This window comes from Pseudophryne corroboree, chromosome 1 (genome assembly GCF_028390025.1).
Source record: "Pseudophryne corroboree isolate aPseCor3 chromosome 1, aPseCor3.hap2, whole genome shotgun sequence".
In the NCBI taxonomy this organism is placed as follows: Eukaryota; Metazoa; Chordata; class Amphibia; order Anura; family Myobatrachidae; genus Pseudophryne; species Pseudophryne corroboree.
In genome coordinates, this window is record NC_086444.1 from 873,919,695 (window position 1) to 873,940,010 (window position 20,316).

General features: G+C 42.8%; 1 protein-coding gene across 1 annotated transcript in view; it reads right to left on the reverse strand.

Annotated features, from left to right (window-relative positions):
• LOC134914642 (fibrillin-2-like) overlaps positions 1–19,926 on the reverse strand; it is a 253,243-nt gene extending 233,317 nt beyond the window's left edge. The window contains exons 1-2 of the mRNA XM_063920063.1: positions 19,833–19,926; positions 1,882–2,163 (exon numbers count right to left, since the gene is read on the reverse strand). Coding sequence (XP_063776133.1) covers positions 1,882–2,036 — 155 coding nt within the window. The 5' untranslated portion in view covers positions 2,037–2,163; positions 19,833–19,926. The remainder of the gene's footprint in view (positions 1–1,881; positions 2,164–19,832) is intronic.
• Between the last annotated feature and the right edge of the window lie 390 nt (positions 19,927–20,316).

Genomic DNA, 20,316 nt, shown 5'->3' on the forward strand with positions numbered 1-20,316 from the left:
TACTGGCTGCTTTATTTTTACACTGCAATTTAGATTTCAGTTTAAACACACCTCACCCAAATCTAACTCTCTCTGCACATGTTACATCTGGCCCAACTGCAGTGCACATGCTTTTGTCCATTAGAGAACAATTTTTCTGCTGTGATCAGGTCTGAATTAGGCCCATAGTTTAGACAGATGATATCTTTTAATAAAGTAAGACCAGTTTTTTAAAATACTGTAAAAACGGGATCCGGTCGCTAGGTCGACAAGACTTAGGTCGACAATGTCTAGGTCGACCACTATGGGTCGACAGTAAGTAGGTCGACATGGTTTCTAGGTCGACAGGGACTCTAGGTCGACATGTACTAGGTCGACATGACACAAGGTCGACGCAAGTTTTTCACATTTTTTTTCCATTTTTTAAAACTTTTTAATACTTTACAATCCACGTGGACTACAACTGGGAACGGTAACCTGTGCCGAGCGCAGCGGCAGCAAAGCGAGGCATCTTGCCCGTTTGAGCCATGCGAGCAGACACGGTGCACTAATTGGGATTCCCGGTCACTCTACAAACAAAACGGCGCCAAAAAAGTTTACAAAACTCACGTCGACATTTTTTCATGTCGACCTAGTACATGTCGACCTAGAGTCCCTGTCGACCTAGAACCCATGTTGACCTACTTACTGTCGACCAATAGTGGTCGACCTAGACACTGTCGACCTAAGTCTTGTCTATCTAACATACCACACCCGTAAAAACATTTAGGGCCAAATGTAATGACGGCCGATCCTGGCAGCCGTGTGGGTTGCCGGCCAAACTTGGACGTTTTTTTAAAGGGGGAATCACTTACAAGGCATGGTTTTGCCTTGTGAATGATTGCCCTTTTAAAAAAAATACGGAGTATGGCCGGCATACCGCACGGCTGCTGAACTCGGGCACCATTATATTGCATCCGGCCTTTAGTACGTTTTGCCCATACCAAATGTATACTAAGTATTGTAGGCTTGAGAGCTCCCTTTTATTTATTTTAGCATAATTTTAAAAATCATTAAATTATTAAAATCTAAATCTACCAAGTATGACTTATGTATTACGCACAGAACAACATATTTTTTATGAGGACATTGTTAAACCTAGTACTCCTGTTACGTGCACTTAATGACTAGAGCAGGAAACTCTAATCCAGTTTCCACATGACATATCCAAAAGCAAGTGCTCAGTTGATATGAAAAGGTGCAGTATGAATAACAGGTAGAGTCCAGTGTTCCTGACATTTAATGGTCACATTATACAGTACAACTCGAGCAGCTAAGTATGTGCTAAATAGATTTGACACCTTTAGAGGACTTCCTGCACATATTGCTAACCAAATGCTTTTCTTGCTTGTTTTCAATTTTTCAAGTCTCTATAGCATCTACACTGAGGGATCTATTTATGAAGGATAAAACAGCCATTTCCACATGGTTTAGGTCATGTTATGTATCAGAGTTCTTTCATAATGTGTAATTCAGAGATATCAGAGACCAGAGTGTTAGTTAAACTAGTGATGCAGAGTCCATTTTTCTGTCCCTGTTTTTGCCTGGCTTCCAGCCATTGGTCAGCGGCTGTTGGCCCGGTTAGTTCGGTACATTATACATTTTATCTCTTTTTATCGAGAAGGTTCCCTCAGCACTTTGGATGTTCTTCTACTGGTACATTTTCCAACATGCCTGATAACATTCTAATTGAATTTATGTAGTTAACATCATACTTGTTCTAATGCCAAAAACAATGAAATATTACATTTTGAGTATTTAGCTAAACACAGAAATAAGAAAATAAATGTTAATGTAAGTAAAGTGTTAATTTGTCTATTAAATGACTCTTTGTCAAATAAATTACATCAATCCATGACATACCCTCTCAACGTGTCCTGTCCTCTCCTTCTGACTCTTTGTGCTGTCCTTTCTTCATAGGCTTGCTGGTCACTGAACTCCAGCTGTCCCTGAGCTTGCTCCACATACCATAGTGCTGTACATCCCAGCATGAATTTAGCCAGCCATATTACCCCCATGATCGTAGGGGTGAAAGGATTCCTCCAATTCTTTAATCAGCTTGTCACTCACTGCTGGTTGTGTGAAGGGGTATTGGCAATAATCCTGAGCATAGAGGTGTCCAGTCCTGTCGCGCTCCTGTAGAGGCTGTAAAGGAAAGACATTTGGTTAATATTTATGACAAAGACTGGCACAATACAGGAATTCACTTGCCCGCAGTAATCTTTAGGGCAATTTTTTTTTTTTGGGGGGGTGGGGGGGGGGGGCAATCCAATTAGAGGCCATTTTTACCGCACAAAAAATTACATGGGATTCGAAAACACCTATATGTTTTTTGCATATGCGATCACGAAAACAGGGCACTTATCAGGGATATTTTTTCTGGACCTCAGCCGGCATCAGGCTGCCTTCGGGGATAATTAGATAGCCCAGAGGGATCAGCTAACCCCTTTAAATTACCGTGGACAATTAAATTCCCCCCTATGTGTATTTCATCAGCACTTGAGGAATAGCGATAAAGGTAATGTTGATACAATATTATTATTTTGAAATAATGATAATATTAAACCCTGCACCACATTTAAAACAACTGCCTCATGTATAGATATAAGTATAACACCACCTAAGGGATGTATACATAGCAGGAGGCTGTGTTAGAAATGTAAACAGTAACTGCTAATAAATGTATTATATAGAGGGATATGTAAAACATTATATAAAACGTTTTTCAAAAAGTATGATAAAGTGTAATGGCATAGCCACTTTGTTACTGATTATTATTACCATTTTCTAATATAGTGACACTAAATTACATAGCGTTGCATAGAGAATATTTGTCCTTCCCATCAGTCCCTGTCCCACTGGAATCCTCTTCCGGGACACAGGTGGTGTGGCCTGGTATAGTGGGCAGGGAGGGGCATGACATAACAGAACAAGCTGTCAAGCTGTCGATGGGGGTGTGGCTTCAAGACCCCGTCATCATAGCCACACACCCCGCTATGCAATGTCGTGATTGTACAGCAGGGGGAGTGGCTACTGATGGCAAACAATGGGAATCACAGTCTTTTATATATATATAATATATATATATATATATATATATATATATTAAGACCTTCTTCCACTTAGTGTCACTCTAGGAACTGCCTACTTTTGAAAAGTAGTTTCAGGGAGATTATAGTTATAGTGTTCCCGCTAGGCTGTTTCAGCGGGATGCTGCTCCCTGTCCGATCCAAAAATCCACTCTGCCCTAATGGAAGCACCCAGATAAAGCAGCCGACTGTGCACATGGCATCGATTCACAGTGTGGTGTAGGGTATATATACTTAGTACCAGGGTTAGACTGACCCTCAAGTGTACAGGGGAAGTCCAGATGGGCCCTACTCCCTCCTCTAGGGATCAGTAACTTGGTGAAGCAGGATCATGAATGAACTTATTTCTGTGGAATCTACACCAAGATTAGCCCTTCTGCCAATCAAAGTGGGTAATCATGACATACCCCTGTCACCACCTTTATAAAAAGGCACTGTTCTTTGCATGCCCTCTCTAATGGATGGCCAATACCCTCTGTGGCATTGCATTCCCTGGTGGGCCCTTCATGCCCCAGTCCAGCACTGCTTAGTACCCTTTATTGTATCCGTGAACCCACTGTACTTAGTAAAAAAATTCTTAGAATTCTAAAATATCAGAATGAAAGGTTTACACTTGAGGAGCAAAGCTAGATACAAATCTGACAGATTAGAGAAACAATCCATTACTTTTTTTATTGAGAGCTGAAAAGAGTCAGGGAACATCTGATGTCCAGTGTACACATTACTCAATCATCAGTCTTATCTGAACGATAACTGTCCCTGGAGATCATTGAGGTAACATTTTAGACTGTCAGATGGTCTCTGTACACACGCACACTACACTAGCTGCACGTTACGTGTTCATCTGCACAGCAGTCATGCAGCAGCCCAGATGTCGGGAGTAGATCCAACTGGTTTTGGAATGACAGTGAGTCCCAGGTGCACCGCACGCACCATGCAACAATTATGCCAAGCAGCTGAGAATTGTCTATTGTGCCCGATTATAGCACAGTATGTACCCACTTTAAGTCTGATGTGATGGAGAAAATATTTAATTATGTGCCTTGAATATTTGGTTTCATTGTAAAATCAAATACAGTTGGCATAAAAATGGGCAAATTAACAACCAATAAATGAACAAGCTGTAAAAAGGGACTCTATGTTTCATATATTAACCAAAAGTTTCACCTGGCAGATTGGGTCCATGTTAACTCAACAGTTTATCTCATTATCCCACGTACAATCTTCTTGCAGTTCCTTCCGGGAGAGTGGGGCCAGGTGGGAGGTGCAGTGGATGTGGCGTGGCCAAGTGGGCAGTGCAGTGGCAAGACAGCATGAAAGTATTATCGCCCCAAGCAATGGTGTCCCTAGTGGTAATCAAGCTATGGCCTAAAAGAAAGTGATCAGATTTAGACAAATCTGGGGTATAGAGATGAAGATGGGCCGCCGGGGCATGGTGGAAGATTCCTGAAAGGGAACATTGAAAATGTTATGGGCCAAGGAGAAGACCTCATGCTGCAGGGCTGTATCATGGGACACCCCCAAAAACATGAACGATATCTCCCATTTGTAAGCAATTCTGCCAGCAATATTTAGACTGGGAGGGCCATATGATATGTAGCTTGGCCGGTGTAAAATATAGCTTATTATGAAGAAGCTTAAAATGCATCTCCAAGTAATTACAGCATTTGGGGAAATACTGAGTAGTAAGAAATAGTGATTCCCATTGCTGGGCCGTAAAAGTCACTTGGAGATCCAATTCCCATTGTAACTGTGCCTTTCAGAGGAAGTGAGTACCAAAACCATATAGCACCTCTTGAGTTGCCTGCAAGGGCATAGCTACCATAGGCGCAGGCAGTGCAGCTGCTATGGGGCCCAGATCTGAGAGGGGCCCACCTTCCCTGTCAAAGTTACATGTGTTATATACATTTTTCGCCATTGGGTGGTATGTAGGAGTCCTTTCAAACTTTTTCCTTGGGGTCTGCAATATATCTAGGTATGCCCTTGGACCTGCTTATTGTAGTGTGGTATAAAATGAACTGGAGGGCATTTTAATGTTATATAATATGAACCGGGGTACTGTAATGAGGCACAATATGAACGGGGAGCACTATATATCATAATATGAATTGGGGGTATTGAGCGGCATAATGTGTACTGGCAGCTCTGAAATGTAACATAGGGCGAACTAAGCACTACTGCGATTCATAAAAGAAACTAGGGCACTACTATTAGGGTCGGATTAAGGGCTACATTGGCATGGGGCTGAAAATATTCAAGAGCCTATTGTGAGAATTGGGGGATGTGTGATCAGTGATGTGTGGGTGTGGCCAGAGCCATGTGGGCGTGTACACCCCTACACTATCAGCTCCAATGTCTCCCTAAATATGTAAGAATATTTAAAAAAGAGCATAATTTTGTAATAAAAAAAGAAATGCAATCTTATAAGTTATGATTTATGGCCGACCATGTGGCCAACTGGTGGCTAGTGATCATCATGCTGCCATGATGCTGGGCCTATTTTTATGTGGAGGCCTGGAGCTGTAGCTTCATCCGCCTCATTGTTAGTATGGCCCTGACTACTATGGGGCATAACATTAAATAAGGCTCTACTATGGTTCAGAAAATTAACTAGGGCACTATTATAGGGCATACAATTAACAACTGCTCTCTCTAGAAGCATTGGAACGGAGGCCCCTTTAAAATGTTGCTATGGAGCCCACAAAGTTCTGGCTACGCCCCTGGTTGCCTGTCTACATTTTTTGCTAAAATAGGAGATAAGGGAAGACTCAAGGAGCCACTTATCCTGAGCATGATAGACACCTAATGGCTAATGTGCAAATAAGTAAAAATTCCCAAGGGAGCAAGTGATAATGTTCCTGTAGGTGGGAGAAATGGAGCATAGACTTAGTACATAAAAGGGTCGCCACGGTGAGATTGCGGATTGGTAACACACGTAATTTTAGAGGACAGAAAGGTGTCATCCCAGGCTGTTAGGGAATCCAATATGGCTCTAGGAGTATTGGGCAATAGAGGGCGGAGTTGCTTAGGAGTTTAAATCAACTCAGATAATGGAAAGTGAGACAGCAGAGCTCTTTCCAAATCCACCCACTGATTTGTGCTACTAATCATGCAGAGTGGTATACGGATAAGTTACTGTAGGTAGAGACAGACCTCTTAATGTTTGGACAGTGTTAAGTGGTGATACGCTACAGTATTTGTGGCATTTTACCTTTCCAAATCTAAGTCAGACCTTGTTTACGTATCGCAAAAAAAATAACGTTTGGAGCAGTGGCGTAAATTCGTCCCATGCGCCGGGTGGCAAGATAAATGTTGGTGGCCCGGGGGAAGGGGGCGGTTGTGCACAGAAGAGTGAAACAACTTGCACCACTAAGGTATGTCAGTGGCTCTATCTCTCCATGGCTAAAATGGCCTGCTGGGACTCCAGTCCCCAACATCCTTGAGGAGTGGTGCCCCCTTCAGGGCAGGAGCCTGGCGGCAGCCGACTCCGTTGCCTCCCAGAGTTACGCCTCTGGTTTGGAGACCAGACATGGGATGGTGCAGAATAAATACATTGATTTTGGAAATACCAAATCATCTTAAAAGCTGCTAATCTACCAAACCAGGAGACCTCAAAGCTGAACCAGCTTTTTAAAAGATTAGTAATGTGAGCTACAGTGGGGTTGTAATTAATCTCATCAAAAGTCGATTCACTATTCGGTATAATTATTGTATACCCGTGTAGAGGATTAAGGACCTTATTCAGAGATGAATGCAGATCGCTGCATACGCCACCAGGAAGAATGCGGTCGCCGCTGTCAATCACACTGCAGCCACATCCTTCCTGGATGCAGCTGCAATGTGTAAGGTCGCGCACAATGGCAGTGCAAAGACCACCTGGATGCGGCCACTGTGTACGAACGTGCGGTTGCATCCAGGTTTGAATAGGCCCCTAAATACTTCTTCCAATGATACTTATATAAGGATTTAAGAGGAGTTAATGTAACACTTGGGATATAAAACAGTAAAGCCTCCATTTTGGTCGTACATGGAGGCTTCACTACAACTGACAGTAACTTTATGCAAGGCAGGCAGCGAGGACTCCGGGCTGGTGACAAATAATAATACGTTGTCGGCAAATAAACACAACTTATGGGTAGATTTGGTGGGTTCAGTATGAAATGCCGGTGGGCGGGATCCCGGCTGTCATAATCCCGTCAGCGGGATCCAGTCCGCCAGAATGCTGGGCTTGCTGCACTCACCACTCTGCGGGCCTGCTGCACTCGCCACAGGATATATTCTCCCTCTTTTGGTGTCGTGGTCACCCACAGAGGGAGAATAGGCTGTGGCGCCGATATTCTGGTGGTGGCATTTCACCACTAGTCGGGATTCCGGCAGCAGCATTGTGATCGCCGGGATCCCAACTAGCAGTATTTTAACCGCTTCTCAATTTGGCCACAATAATACCAGGAAAAGACACCAAGTTATGGATAGTATCTAGAAGGGGCTCAATGGCTAGTACGTACATTAAAGGGAAGAGAGCCAACCCCTGCCTTGTGCCATTTTAAATGGAATATGGGGGTTTAGGAAACCGTTGCTCAACACCTTAGCAGTAGGATTGCTATATATAATACAGAAATTGAGACAGAATTGGTCCCTGTAAGCCAATGGTCGTCAAAGTGACGGTAAGGAATTGCCAGTGCAGGCGATCATACACCTTCTTGGCATAGAAGAGATGTAATATGCCTGGCAGGAATCTAAACCCAGAGGGTGTATTATTTCACACTTGGCAAGGCAAGGGTTATGGTTACAGTGTGTAGTATTGTAGTATGTGTATCTTTCATGTGATAGGAACAGAGTGGGTGGGGTTTAGGGTCGTACGTGATATGATCCATTTTCCAGTCATCTATTGAGCTGCATTTTCCCTCCCACCCTCCCTTGATTGGTGCTGGCTTTGCGGTGTGTGGAAATGGTGGTAACAGTTGCTATCGGTATCTTCCTCCTATACAGATGTGTCCTCTTCCTTCTTTGTTCTGTGCGCTACAAGTCGCGTTACACATAACGTGTGAGTGCTGTGTGACTTGGTAGCGCAGAGCATCTTTTTTGCTTTTTTTTCAGCAAAAATGCATCTTAGATGCAAAGTAATGCAATGTAATAGGACGTACAAGCAGCTTCTGCTGATTAAAATGATATGCAGCATGACTATATTCTGTGTGTGACTGCAACTGTATACGCATACAAAATTCTATGCTACACAGTGTTTTCATGGGAAACACTGTAACGTGGCATTTCGGATGCAGATAGAGCCTCAACTACACACATAATATAGGCATGCTGCCTATCATTTTACTCAACAGAAGCTGCTTGTGCGTACTATTACATTACTTTGCGTCTAAGACGTATTTTCATTGAAAAATGCAAAAAAAGACGCTCATCGCTACCGAGTCCCGCAATGGCATGGCGTGACTTCAAGGGCTATTTAGTGTGACTGCAGCAAGGATGTAAGAGGACACATTTGTAGTTCACGAGATGCTTTCCCTGCCAATACACGGCTAAGGCTGATTCTAACCTACTGGGGTCAGCGGCACTAACTTTCACTGTCAGCCTTTCTTTGTATCATTGAGTGGGGAGATTGGATATCTTGAGTGTTATGTAATGGGTTCAGCAGTTGGCCTACCATCCTAGGCCTGTTGAATAATAACTGTGGATGGCGATATTGTGATTTGTGACGTTCTTTTTTCTCCACCATACTTTTCCTTTTCAAGTCTATGGGGGACATTTACTAAGCAGGGATAAGAGTGGAGAAGTGAGCCAGTGGAGAAGTTGCCCATGGCAACCAATCAGCACTGAAGTAACATATGTAATTTGCATATTATAAAATGATACAGAGCTGCTGATTGGTTGATGGGGCCACTTCTTCACTGGCTCACTTCTCCGCTCTTATCACTTCTTAGTAAATGTCCCCCTATATTCTTTAATTATAATAAATAAAGCTGACCCTTTTACCCCTCCATATAATTCTATTTTTTTGTATCCGTAGTTGAGATTTATGATTTTGATTTTGGTTATTACTGTTTTGTATACAGTAAGCGTGAGGTGATAGCACCCACTGGGGAGTTTATTTCATTGTAGGTATGTTGTCCACATGTGAAACAAGTTCCATGCTAGTGTGTTTGAGATCAGTCAACTAAGAAAAATATTAACACAAGTACCATAGGGATCATTGATCCTTATGGGAACCATATGTTTTCAAGATATAAACCTAATAGAAAGGTCACTCGCATAAAAAAACTCTTTTACTGCATTTTCCTGAGCCTCATCCAAACCATGAAATTACCTCTATAAAAATATTACATTTGCAATGGATTCCAAAGATCAAATAAGTATGGTTATCTTCTAGCGAAAAAAATGCTCCTTAAATTCCTGTTAAAATTTTCTGCCAAATGATAGGTATTATAGTGTTACACCAACGCTTTACTAGCCAAATAGCATCAATGCTGCAGCACACAAAGTGTGTGTGTGTGTGTGTGTGTGTGTGTGTGTGTGTGTGTGTGTGTGTGTGTTTGCTATAGGGTATGTGTGGATCAACTGAAGTAGAGGCAAGTGCATAAATGATGTTACTGCAAGCAAACACGAATTATGACTATTAGCACTATACCATTTTTATTGCACAAAAAAAACAATGACTAGCATAATACAGTAAAATGATAATTTCTCTTTGTCTTAATTTAGTCATTTGCCCTTACACTTCTAACACAACTGGCTGTCTTGTTATAGGTAATATTGAAAATGCATTTGCTATTTGAAGGGGATCAGTATGATATGCTGGCTGTTGGGATCCCGGCGGTCAGCAGGCAGACGCCGGAATCCCGACAGCCGGCATACTGGTGCGAGTGCAGGTGGTGACCCTACTCATCTATTCCCCCACGAGTGGAGATTACGGTCACTGGCATTTCACCGGGTGCCAGGATTCCGGTGTCGGTATCCTGACCGCTGGGATCCCGACAGCCGGTAAATTGACATCCTCCCATTTGAAGGAATTATTTACATTCCAATATAATTATTATGCACAGATTATCAGCAGCAAACCTCAGGCCTATTTCTCAAACTGTTTTATTCCAAAAACCATGCAGAAATGACTCGTTCTGTGTGATTATCACAACTTGTAGTATAGGCAACATTTATCAAAGCATTAACTAAGGAGAGATCATAGATCTTGCATGTGATAATGAAAGACCCACAGAATATTGCCATTCCCATAGACTTCCATGGGAACTGAGACGTAATTATGTATACAAAGCTCCAAAAAGAATAGCATTATAGAGACTGGTGCCAATAGCTATCTCTGTCTTCAAGCGCTATTAGCCATTGTAGCCTGCTTGCTAACTTTTTGGTAAGTGGGATTTTCAGATCCCTAGTCAGCAGCCTATACTCTGGCATTGGCAAAGACTGAAGGTGGTAAGCCAAGTCAGAATACGGCAATAAAGAGACAGTGAAAGTTGCCACTTTCCTATTTACACTGTACCTTGAGGTTGTAGTTACATTGCCCTGATAAGTAATCTGTTATTGGTTAGGTAGCATTTAAAAAAAATAAAATCCTATTTTCTGAATTTTTAATCAGCCTTTATAACGTGTATTCCATTTTGATGCACCTCTATTGGATACTTCAGAGTCCAGTAAGTGGTCAATGCACTGAGAATAGACTTTTTGATGGACTGCTTATATATTAGCAAGTGAAGCCACTATTTTAAATGAATATCTCTCAAAGGCGGCTGTGTATTAAAGAGATGTATAGAATACATGAAATAGCTGGTGTGTTTATAATTAACTAATATTACTGTACTGTATGCAGGGGTGTTTTAAGAGAGGAAGAGGCCCATGTGTAGCCTCTACCGTCCAGGCCCCCTCCTCTCTGCTGGACACCAGCAGCGGTGCAGTGCTGTAGAGAGTCTGTGCATAGCGCTGTAGAGAGTCTTTCTGGCACTGGGCTGCAAAAAGTCTAGTTACGTCTCTAAATCTCACCTCACTGCAGCTGTAGCGATGATTACTAGGAGAATCCCCAGCCTCAGTGCACATCAGATACCAATGGACCTTTAGTTTGGGGTCCCCATAGTCACAGTAAGCCACAGTAAAAGATACAAAGAGAACCAGGATGCTGGATAATGCATCTCAGTGTGACCCAGTACATAACAAAGGGAATACTTGGGGTGCTGGATCTCCAAAAATGACAGTGAGACTTAGTACAAGATTCAAAGACACATTGACATCCAGTACAAGACAGATACTAGGAGACCTGGGATTGGATTCCATAGTGATACCCTAATTCTAAAGTGTTTACTGAACTCAATCCATTAAAAGTTGGAGTTTTGGTTGCTTTGTATAAGCACAACATCAAGGAGCTGTGAGGGACATAATGATTGGTGAGTTGAACTTGGAAAGCGATTGGCCAAGAAGATTGAACCTGAGCCGAAGTTGGATGCTCCAATCACATCTCACGAAGGCTCCACAAATGGTCTCTTTAACCTTACCAAGAATAGATGCTGAATATGAAGCCAGTAAAGCTTCCAATGGCTGCACATCTGATGTCCCTCTGCTTTCATCGAAAAAGCACTTTCCTGACTGTAGTCTGTTTTGAATTTGACATTGGTATTTACAAGAGATATACCAATGGGCTGGGGTGTTGGATTTCCCACAGCCACAGTGCGATCCAGTGCAAGACAGATAACAATGGCCCTGTGATGTTTGATCCACCACAGCCACACTGAGACCTAATAACATTATATATACCAATGGACCCTGGATGCTGGCTACAGTCACACTGAGACCCAGTACAAGACAGATACTGATGGAACTGGGATGCTAGATCTTCTGTAACTACAGTGAGACCCGTATAAGACAGATACCAATTGGCCCGGGATGATAGATCCCCCACAGTCACATTCACTAGATAGCTACCAGTGGTCCAAGGATGCTGGTTCACCAAGCCACAGTAAGTCCCAGAACAATACAGATACTGTAATTATGGATAGAGGAAACTGGATCCTTCATAACAACAGTGAGACCCAGTACAAGACAGATACCAATGGTCCCAAGATGCTGGATCACCCATAGCCACAATGAGACTCGGTACAAGACAAATACCAATAGACATGGGATATTAGATTCTCTGTAACCACAGTGAGAGGCACTACAAGGCAGATACCACAACTACATTGAGACCCAGTACAAGGATTTGGGATGCTGAGACATAAATGCTACAATAGTATTTTCCTGGTTCCTCTGTATCTGTCCTCTCTTCCAGGAATGAACAAAATGGCCTGGCAAGCCTCATGCAGCCCACAGGTTGTGTGTCACAGATGTACATACATACATTTTTTGTTGTACTCACTTGTTTTGAGTGTATCTTGATTATCTGAAAAACATTTTTTGGATATTGCCAGTTGCCACAGCTGTTTTCAAAATTGATCATTCATAGCTTCGCATCTATACTACAGGGTATTGCAACTGTTTGCTGATTATGATTTTTTGGCGAGATCTGGACAACTATTTATAAATTGATTTGCCTTTAAACTCAGGGATTATTAAATCAACCTAAAAATACAGATGTGTCCTTATACATCTAGCCTCAACATGTCACGCAGGAGGAGATGCTTGGCAAGAATGAGCTGACAGGTTCCATGAAAATGAAAATCTGCTAGCGTTGTATGTCCCAGGAGACTGAACTGATTAATTTGATATATAACACTTGTATAGCTGTGTGCAACTGAGTCTGTTTATAAGTTGATATGGTAAAAAGCCACGTCTGCTGCATTGTAGTCTTTGTATGCAAAGACTCAGTTGCACACAAACATACAAGTGCTGCATATCAAATTAATCAGCACAGTGTCCTGGTGCGTTCTACTGTAGCTGCGACTAAGATGCATTTTCTTGAAAAAAGGCTAAAATAGACTCACGGGATCTGGAGTGCTAAGAGGGACTGTTTGGCACGACTGCAGCAAAGATATATGAGGATACATCTGTACCAATTCCTTTCACTATTTCTGCAAACCAACATTTAATAGTACCATACAGATGGTTATAGGATTTTTTAAATTATATATTATGTATTTATTTATTTTTTTAATTTTTTTTAATTGACCCCTCCCCTCTGAATCAGCAAACAGCACACCCCTCTGCTTTTACATTACCCATCTCAGCTACTTAACTTACAGAAGAGTAGAAGTTAATTCTATCAACAAAGTACCTACCATTGTCAGATGAAATACTGGAACACCTACAGATCATCATTTCCTCTGCAGTCCTCACATTGAGCACAGTATGAGTGTCAGCCCAGCGCAATGGCTGGCAGCGAGGTCACAGCATAGATAGAATTTACAACTGATCTACCATAAGCAGCAGCTGGAGAGGTGAGTTATTTACTGAAATAGTAATTTAAACTGTCCACTGATGTGTGCTAGTTAGGTTACACGCACACAGATGGGTTTTTTCAGATGTGTGGATTGCGTTGGAGCGAAAAGAAGCATAGAATACTAGGCAAGCCACATTTTTCACACTTCTTTACTCTCCCATGCAGCATGCTTTGGAGTCTTTATTTGTATACACACCAGTGGTGGAACTTCTGAGTGGTGGGCTCAGGTTCAAAAATATAAGTTAGGCCCCCTTCCTCCACCTCAACCCAAGTTCACAATATGCCACATGGCAGTGGGTGACAGAGTAAAGCAGGAGGAGGCAGAGGTTGACATAGAGAGGCTTAGAGTGACAGCAGAAGGTAGGGGGAGACAGAGGGTGACAGTGAAAAGTAGGGGGAGGCAGAGGGTGACGGGGATGCAGTGGGTGTTAGAGGCATGTCCCTCAGGCAGAGGGACCCACCCTGCTCTCTGTGCTGGGCCATTCATCTGACATTGCTCAAAATGGTCTGCAAGGGGGCCAGGGGATTACTCATTGCTGGTCTGTGCAGCTGTGAGCCCCTTAGTCCTCATGGGCCCCGATGCAAAGCACCTGCTGCACCAATGGTAGTTCCGCCTCTGATACACACCCTTTATATCCATGGGCCTAAGTCAGACCTGACGTAGATGTGCGAAAAAACTCACATCTACGATTACAAACCCGGACATGCGGGGGGACACCAAGCACAGGGCTAGTCCCACGGAATGCCAGCCCCCCACCCCCGCAGACGTACGAAAGTATCGCACAGCAGCTATGCTTTTGCACCTGCCAAATTGCTCCCTGCCTGCGCAGCCTAGCTGTTTTTAGCTGCAGTGGCTATGTGTGACATCACGCAGCTGCCGCGGGCCACCTTGCAAATGGTCTGGACATGCCTGCGTTGTCTGGACCACGCCCCCCCCAATGCCACTGCAATGCCATCCTAACACCGCCGACACCACGCGACCACCTCTGCCTTAGCATCTCACTAGGGGGGTCATTCCGAGTTGATCATAGCTGTGCCAAATTTAGCACAGCTATGATTGTAAACTCAGACATGCGGGGGGACGCCCAGCACAGGGCTAGTCCGCCCCGCATGTCAGTGCCGGCCCCCCCGCACAAATACAAAAGCATCGCACAGAGGCGATGCCTTTGTATCTGTGGAGTAACTCCTGGCCAGCGCAGCTCCTGCGGCTTGCCGGGAGTTGTGTCTCGCTGCCGCTGGCCACAGCGGCTGCGTGATACGTCACACAGCCTCCGCGCCACGCCCCCCCCCCCCACGATCCGGCCACGCCTCTGTTGGCTGGACCGTGCCTACTAAACAGCGGTTTACCGCTGCTGTTCAGCCCTCGCCCGCCCAGCGACCGCCTCTGTCTCAGAGGCGATTGCTGGGCACCAACGACTGCCATGCGCCGGCGCATTACGGCTCCGGCGCATGTGCAGATCCGACCCGATCGCTGCGCTGCGACAAACTCCAGCGAGCGATCGGGTCGGAATGACCCCCTATGTGCACATGTGCAGTGTGACTGCTGCGCACACAGCACAGGGCTTCAGCCAGGTCTGAATTAGGCCCTATGCTGTAGTGTAGGCTGAAACACTCAAAATCTATTTTTCTTCTTTGTCATAATAGAAATATTTGTTAAAAGGTATTTTTATTAACGTATTTGAATGCTTCATGTGCCAATAACCCTCCCAAAATGCTCCAGCCACAGGTCACTCACTTCTACAGAACATATAGAGTGAATTAGTGTAGTAGCGGGAGAACAATAACTGCACGAAGGACTGTAGGAGACTGGCATCACCTTCACCTTATGATTCTTTTGAAAGCAATTACTGCAGTACAGTCAATAAGCGCTAGGGAGGGTATGTGTGTGACCACAGGAAGCGTCTCACCTCCCCTCATGGGAGGAACAGCCTTGCTTACTCATGAACTTAAGGCTGTTCAGGACCAGTTTCCAACAAGCACATCATAGCGAATTAGAATTACTGTAGCTTACGTTTTCTCTTCTTCTTTCAGTCTCTTGTTACATGTGTTTTGTTAAAGACAAAGAACCACTTTTCATCTACCCAATCTGTCTGTCACTCTGGGGGTCACTCTGACCCGATCACATGCTGCAGTTGTTCACAGCACAGCGATCGGGTCGGAACTGCACATGCGCCGGCGCCGCAGAGGTGGTCGCTGGGTGGGAGGGGGTGTCATGGCAGTGTTTGGCCGCCGTTTTCAGGGCACGGTACAGCCAACGCAGGCGTGACCGGACCGTGTGGGGGGCGGGCCGCAGCGGCTGCGTGACGTCACACGCAGCCACTGCAACCTGGGGCAGCAACGAGTAACTCCCAGCCAGCCGCAGAAGCTGCACTGGCCGGGAATTACTCTTCATGTACAAAAGCATCGCCGCTGTGCAATGCTTTTGTACTTGTGAGGGGGGGGGGGGGGCGGACTGACATGCGGGGCGGACTAGCCCTTTGCTGGGTGTCCTGCAGCATATCTGGGAAGATGATCGTAGCTGTACTAAATTTAGCACAGCCACGATCAACTCGGAATGACCCCCTCTGTCTGACTGTCTGAATAGCCCATACTAGCCTCTTGGAAACAATAGCGCCGCACAGCAGTGGCCTGACAGAGCTGCAAGTAGATCAGACATATGCTGCCCCATAGCAACGTGTACAGAAAATAATGAGACTGTTTGTCCACATGCAGCATTAACCTGTGATGTGACCACCCCTATGTGTACACCTGGTTTGCTACTAGTCATCAACATATTTACTCTTTCATTCAACTCTGACTGCAGTTGTGTCAAGTTGACACAACTGCAGAGTTGAATGAAAGCGTCCTTGCTGAACTTTGCCTATGTGAAGTGACCCACTATATCTCTGTTCCGCCTCTTTAGTCGTAAAAATGTAGATTCTATTACACTTACTTTCCAGTTCTGATTAATTCTTATTATGTAGGTTTATTCTAAATTGGAAAACAATGGTAGCATCCCTGGCGGCAATTCAATTGTTTGTAGCCCAATTCTTAGCAGTGGTCATCTGATAGCAGCTACTGAATTGTTCATTTGTTTGAGCACTACTGCATGATTTTTGTTCGCTGCCTCCTGAGGTGGCAAGAAGAGATCAGTGAAAAGTTGGCTGTCTGGGCACCCAAAAACTATCGTTTTGGTGCACTAAATAGGACTTTACATGGCTAAACCTGGTACATTTGGCCACAACAAGCTTGATAAGTAATGGAGTCACGCCCGATCGGCAAAACAATTGAATTGCTATGTTGGACCCCATTACTTATAGTCGCCCCCCCCCCCAAAAAAACCCCTGAATACCCCCAATGTATGTCTATGATGATATTATTCGATCTCCATCTTATTACTGTATTCTATAAACAAGCTAGGACACATGAAATGCATGTAAACCCTATGTACAGTGTTAGAAATCTAGTCAGCATAACAGTGACTCTGAGGAGTATAAATTTGTTCTACATTAAGGGGCATATTTATCAAAAAGTATTTGTGGGATGTTCCCTGAAAACACACATTTTAGGGGGTAATCGCAAATAATAAGTACCACCAAGATGTATGTACAGGGGAGATAACATCGATACCGGTTTCGGTATCAAAAAAGCAGCCCCAGACTAAAATGACAAATTTACCAAGAATGCCGTCATTAGCCTATGGGCTACACTTCACAAAATGCCAATGGCCTCTTACACATGCGTGACCTTATGCACATGCACTGTAGAGCTGGGTTCAGAACCCATACGTAAAATGATTGCAAATTTACTTATTACTGATCACTGGGATGGGCTCCAATACATTCGCCGTAAAAAAAAATCCATATTGCCCTAATACATGGCGTTCAGGAATCTTAATTTTTGGTGGGCTGGTCGTAAATTTTCAAAACATATTACTGAATTCTATAATATTATACTGTGGGGGGTGGGGGGGTATATATCAATGTTTAGAGAGAGATAAAGTACTAACCAATCCTAAGTGTCATATTTCATACACATCTGCAACATGACAGAAGCTAATTGGCTGAAAATTATCTCTCCACATATCTCTCTCCAAGCTTAGATAAATCTCCCCCAAAATCTGTTACAATGTATTCACATTATGGATTGCTGTAGGTATCATTTACAACATACTGTACAGTGTACTTTTTGTACAAGGTGAATAACTGAAGGCTGTATCTGCTTGGATTTCAGCTTTTCAAATATGAAGGATGCTGCAAGCGCACATTCATCTCTCTTTGAGACATCTATGTGATTGTCATTTATTGTCTTTAAGTTTCCTGGCTGCTGAATGAGCTACAAAGCTAACAAACTACCTCAGAAATGGCATCATGCTTCTTAGCAGATGTGTATGGTACAAAACATATGCATCCCATTCCTGAACGAGCTGCTCACATCCTGCATTATTATAATTTATTGAACAGTATTTTCTTAATATTCTAAATTCCAGAGGTGTTTCCCGCCCAGTTTAATTTGGTGCCTCTCAAATGGCTCTGAAACAATTCCCAGCTGCATGACATTTCTCCGTTATTGGCACAGCACGGAACACGCCCTTTTTAAAAAAAAATTACTCTCATTCAAACTATCGCAATCTATATAACCTGATGGAAAAAGAGAGTTCTGTGCATACCGTACCATCTAGTGAAGTATAGATTCATTACTTAGGAACAAGTTAACTGATAAATATGGCATGACGTGAATGGCATAATTTTCAGAATACTGTATGGAACCATTCTTCATAAATGATAAGCAACATAGTTCTCAAATACATACATATATCTAATCTGTCACAGTGGAACATGCGTCAAAGTCGGTTTGGTAGCAGAGTGGATTGAAGATGGTTGCATATGATTCAATGGACATTTGCAAGGACAATGCCTGTACAAAAGGGGCCATATAAAGAGAGAGGACTGTATAGCAATTAAAATTGCTTAGAAAGCAAAGGCAGTTATTGTCAGTAAAAGCCCAGATGCAATTATGTATAAGTAATTAGGCATAAGCACAAATTCCAAAGAATGTAGCCCACTGGACATCACAAAAGGCAGTCAAGTATGCACACATCACATACTGTATGTACCTGTATCCATAATATATTACATTTAATTTAACAAAAGGAGAAAGAGAGAGGAGAGAGAGAATTACATTTAGTTATGAAAACAAATTCTACAAAAACTTACTGACATATAACAAGCAAATGATTTGTAGATATTTACAGAACATCAAACATCATACCATCAATTTTGCACATTGTTGTAGTTGTGGATTGCAAAACATTTTATGTTAATTAATATCATATTTGAAATGTAGAGAGTACTCCACTTTTCCAAGTGCAGAAGAATGTTGATTAACGCACACATCAAAACAATTGGACATTTGAAATTAGGAAAATATTTACAGAAAATGGATTGTGTTAAGTCACATCTTGAAATATGGCATCACAACTTTTACAGTATCATACACGTCCCACTATACTTAGGTCCATTCATTCTCTTAACTACTTTTCAAAAGCACATCAACTGTATAGGAAGTGTCCTTTGTGCTTTACATAAAGTGAAAGAAAAAAGTAGGTAAAGCTTTGCTGGCACAAAAAGGAAGATGTGAAAAAGTTACATCAAATAACAATAAAAAAAGTAACAACAAAAATAACCCAATGCATAAATGTAACTTGCTCCCTCTATGTAATATGCCGGGAAGAGAGGATATTACAAGACATGGATGGAACAAATCAAGACTTTCTCTAACAAAGACTCCTACAGAGCGCAGAATAACTTTGTCCTGCTCAATTGTCTCATTGAGGGCTGTTCATGCAGCTGATGCTGCAATCTTTTACTCAAAGACCCCTGATATTCTACACTTCAGCTTTAGTAAATGAAAGAAAAATGAGCTTCAGGATTGCAGGTCTCAGATATGCAGAGATGCAATGAAAAGCAGACATTACACTATTGTTTGCTGCATTCTCCTATACTGCCTGTACACTGGGAAGAATTTACCCTGATAACGTCCCACTCACTTCTGTCTGCAGCTAACTCACATCTGGATCTGAACAACTGCACATTTCTTAAAAGAATTATTTTATAAGCATCCCATCTGCATAATTACACCAACCGCGTTACACATACTTCACTAAATTTTTGTAGTTGTTACTAAATACATTGATACCTACATATTAACTCACTTTAATTCACTCATTTCATTAATGGTCAAAATAAAATAAAATTAATCCACAAAATCAAAAGCAGACTGCAGTCACAATCTGTGAGAAGAAAGATCAATGGCTTATCCCCGCATACAGGCACAGTGAGAGAGAAACAGATATATACCTTCAGGTTCTGGAGAATGGTAAAGTGTCCAGAGGTTCTTTTGTTTAGTGGTGACTGGACAGAAAAGAAAGGAGACAAGTTGTGTTCCCTGGGACGAAAGCAAAAAAAAAAAAAAGGTAGTGCTTCACCCAAATTGGACAGGGGAGTGTCTTCTGGTGGGTGCAGAAAGAAGAACAAACCTCCCACATTCTTCATCCAAAAGTTTCTAACTAGAAGTAGAGGGTGGGGGGAGGCAGAGAGGGAAGGGAGGGGGTAGGGATTGGGAGATGTAGACATTATCACCTAAAAGTCTCAGTCTATGCTCATGTCAGATAATTCCTGAATGTGTTCCTCTTAATCCATTCCAACACTAGTATTACAAATCATTTTCTGAATTGCAAACATCAGCACATTTTTGTTTAAACAAGTTTGCTTTTTGGTTTATTGGCATAAGTAAAAATATGTCTTTAAAGAAATAACATTTTTAAGACACTATGGGGGAATT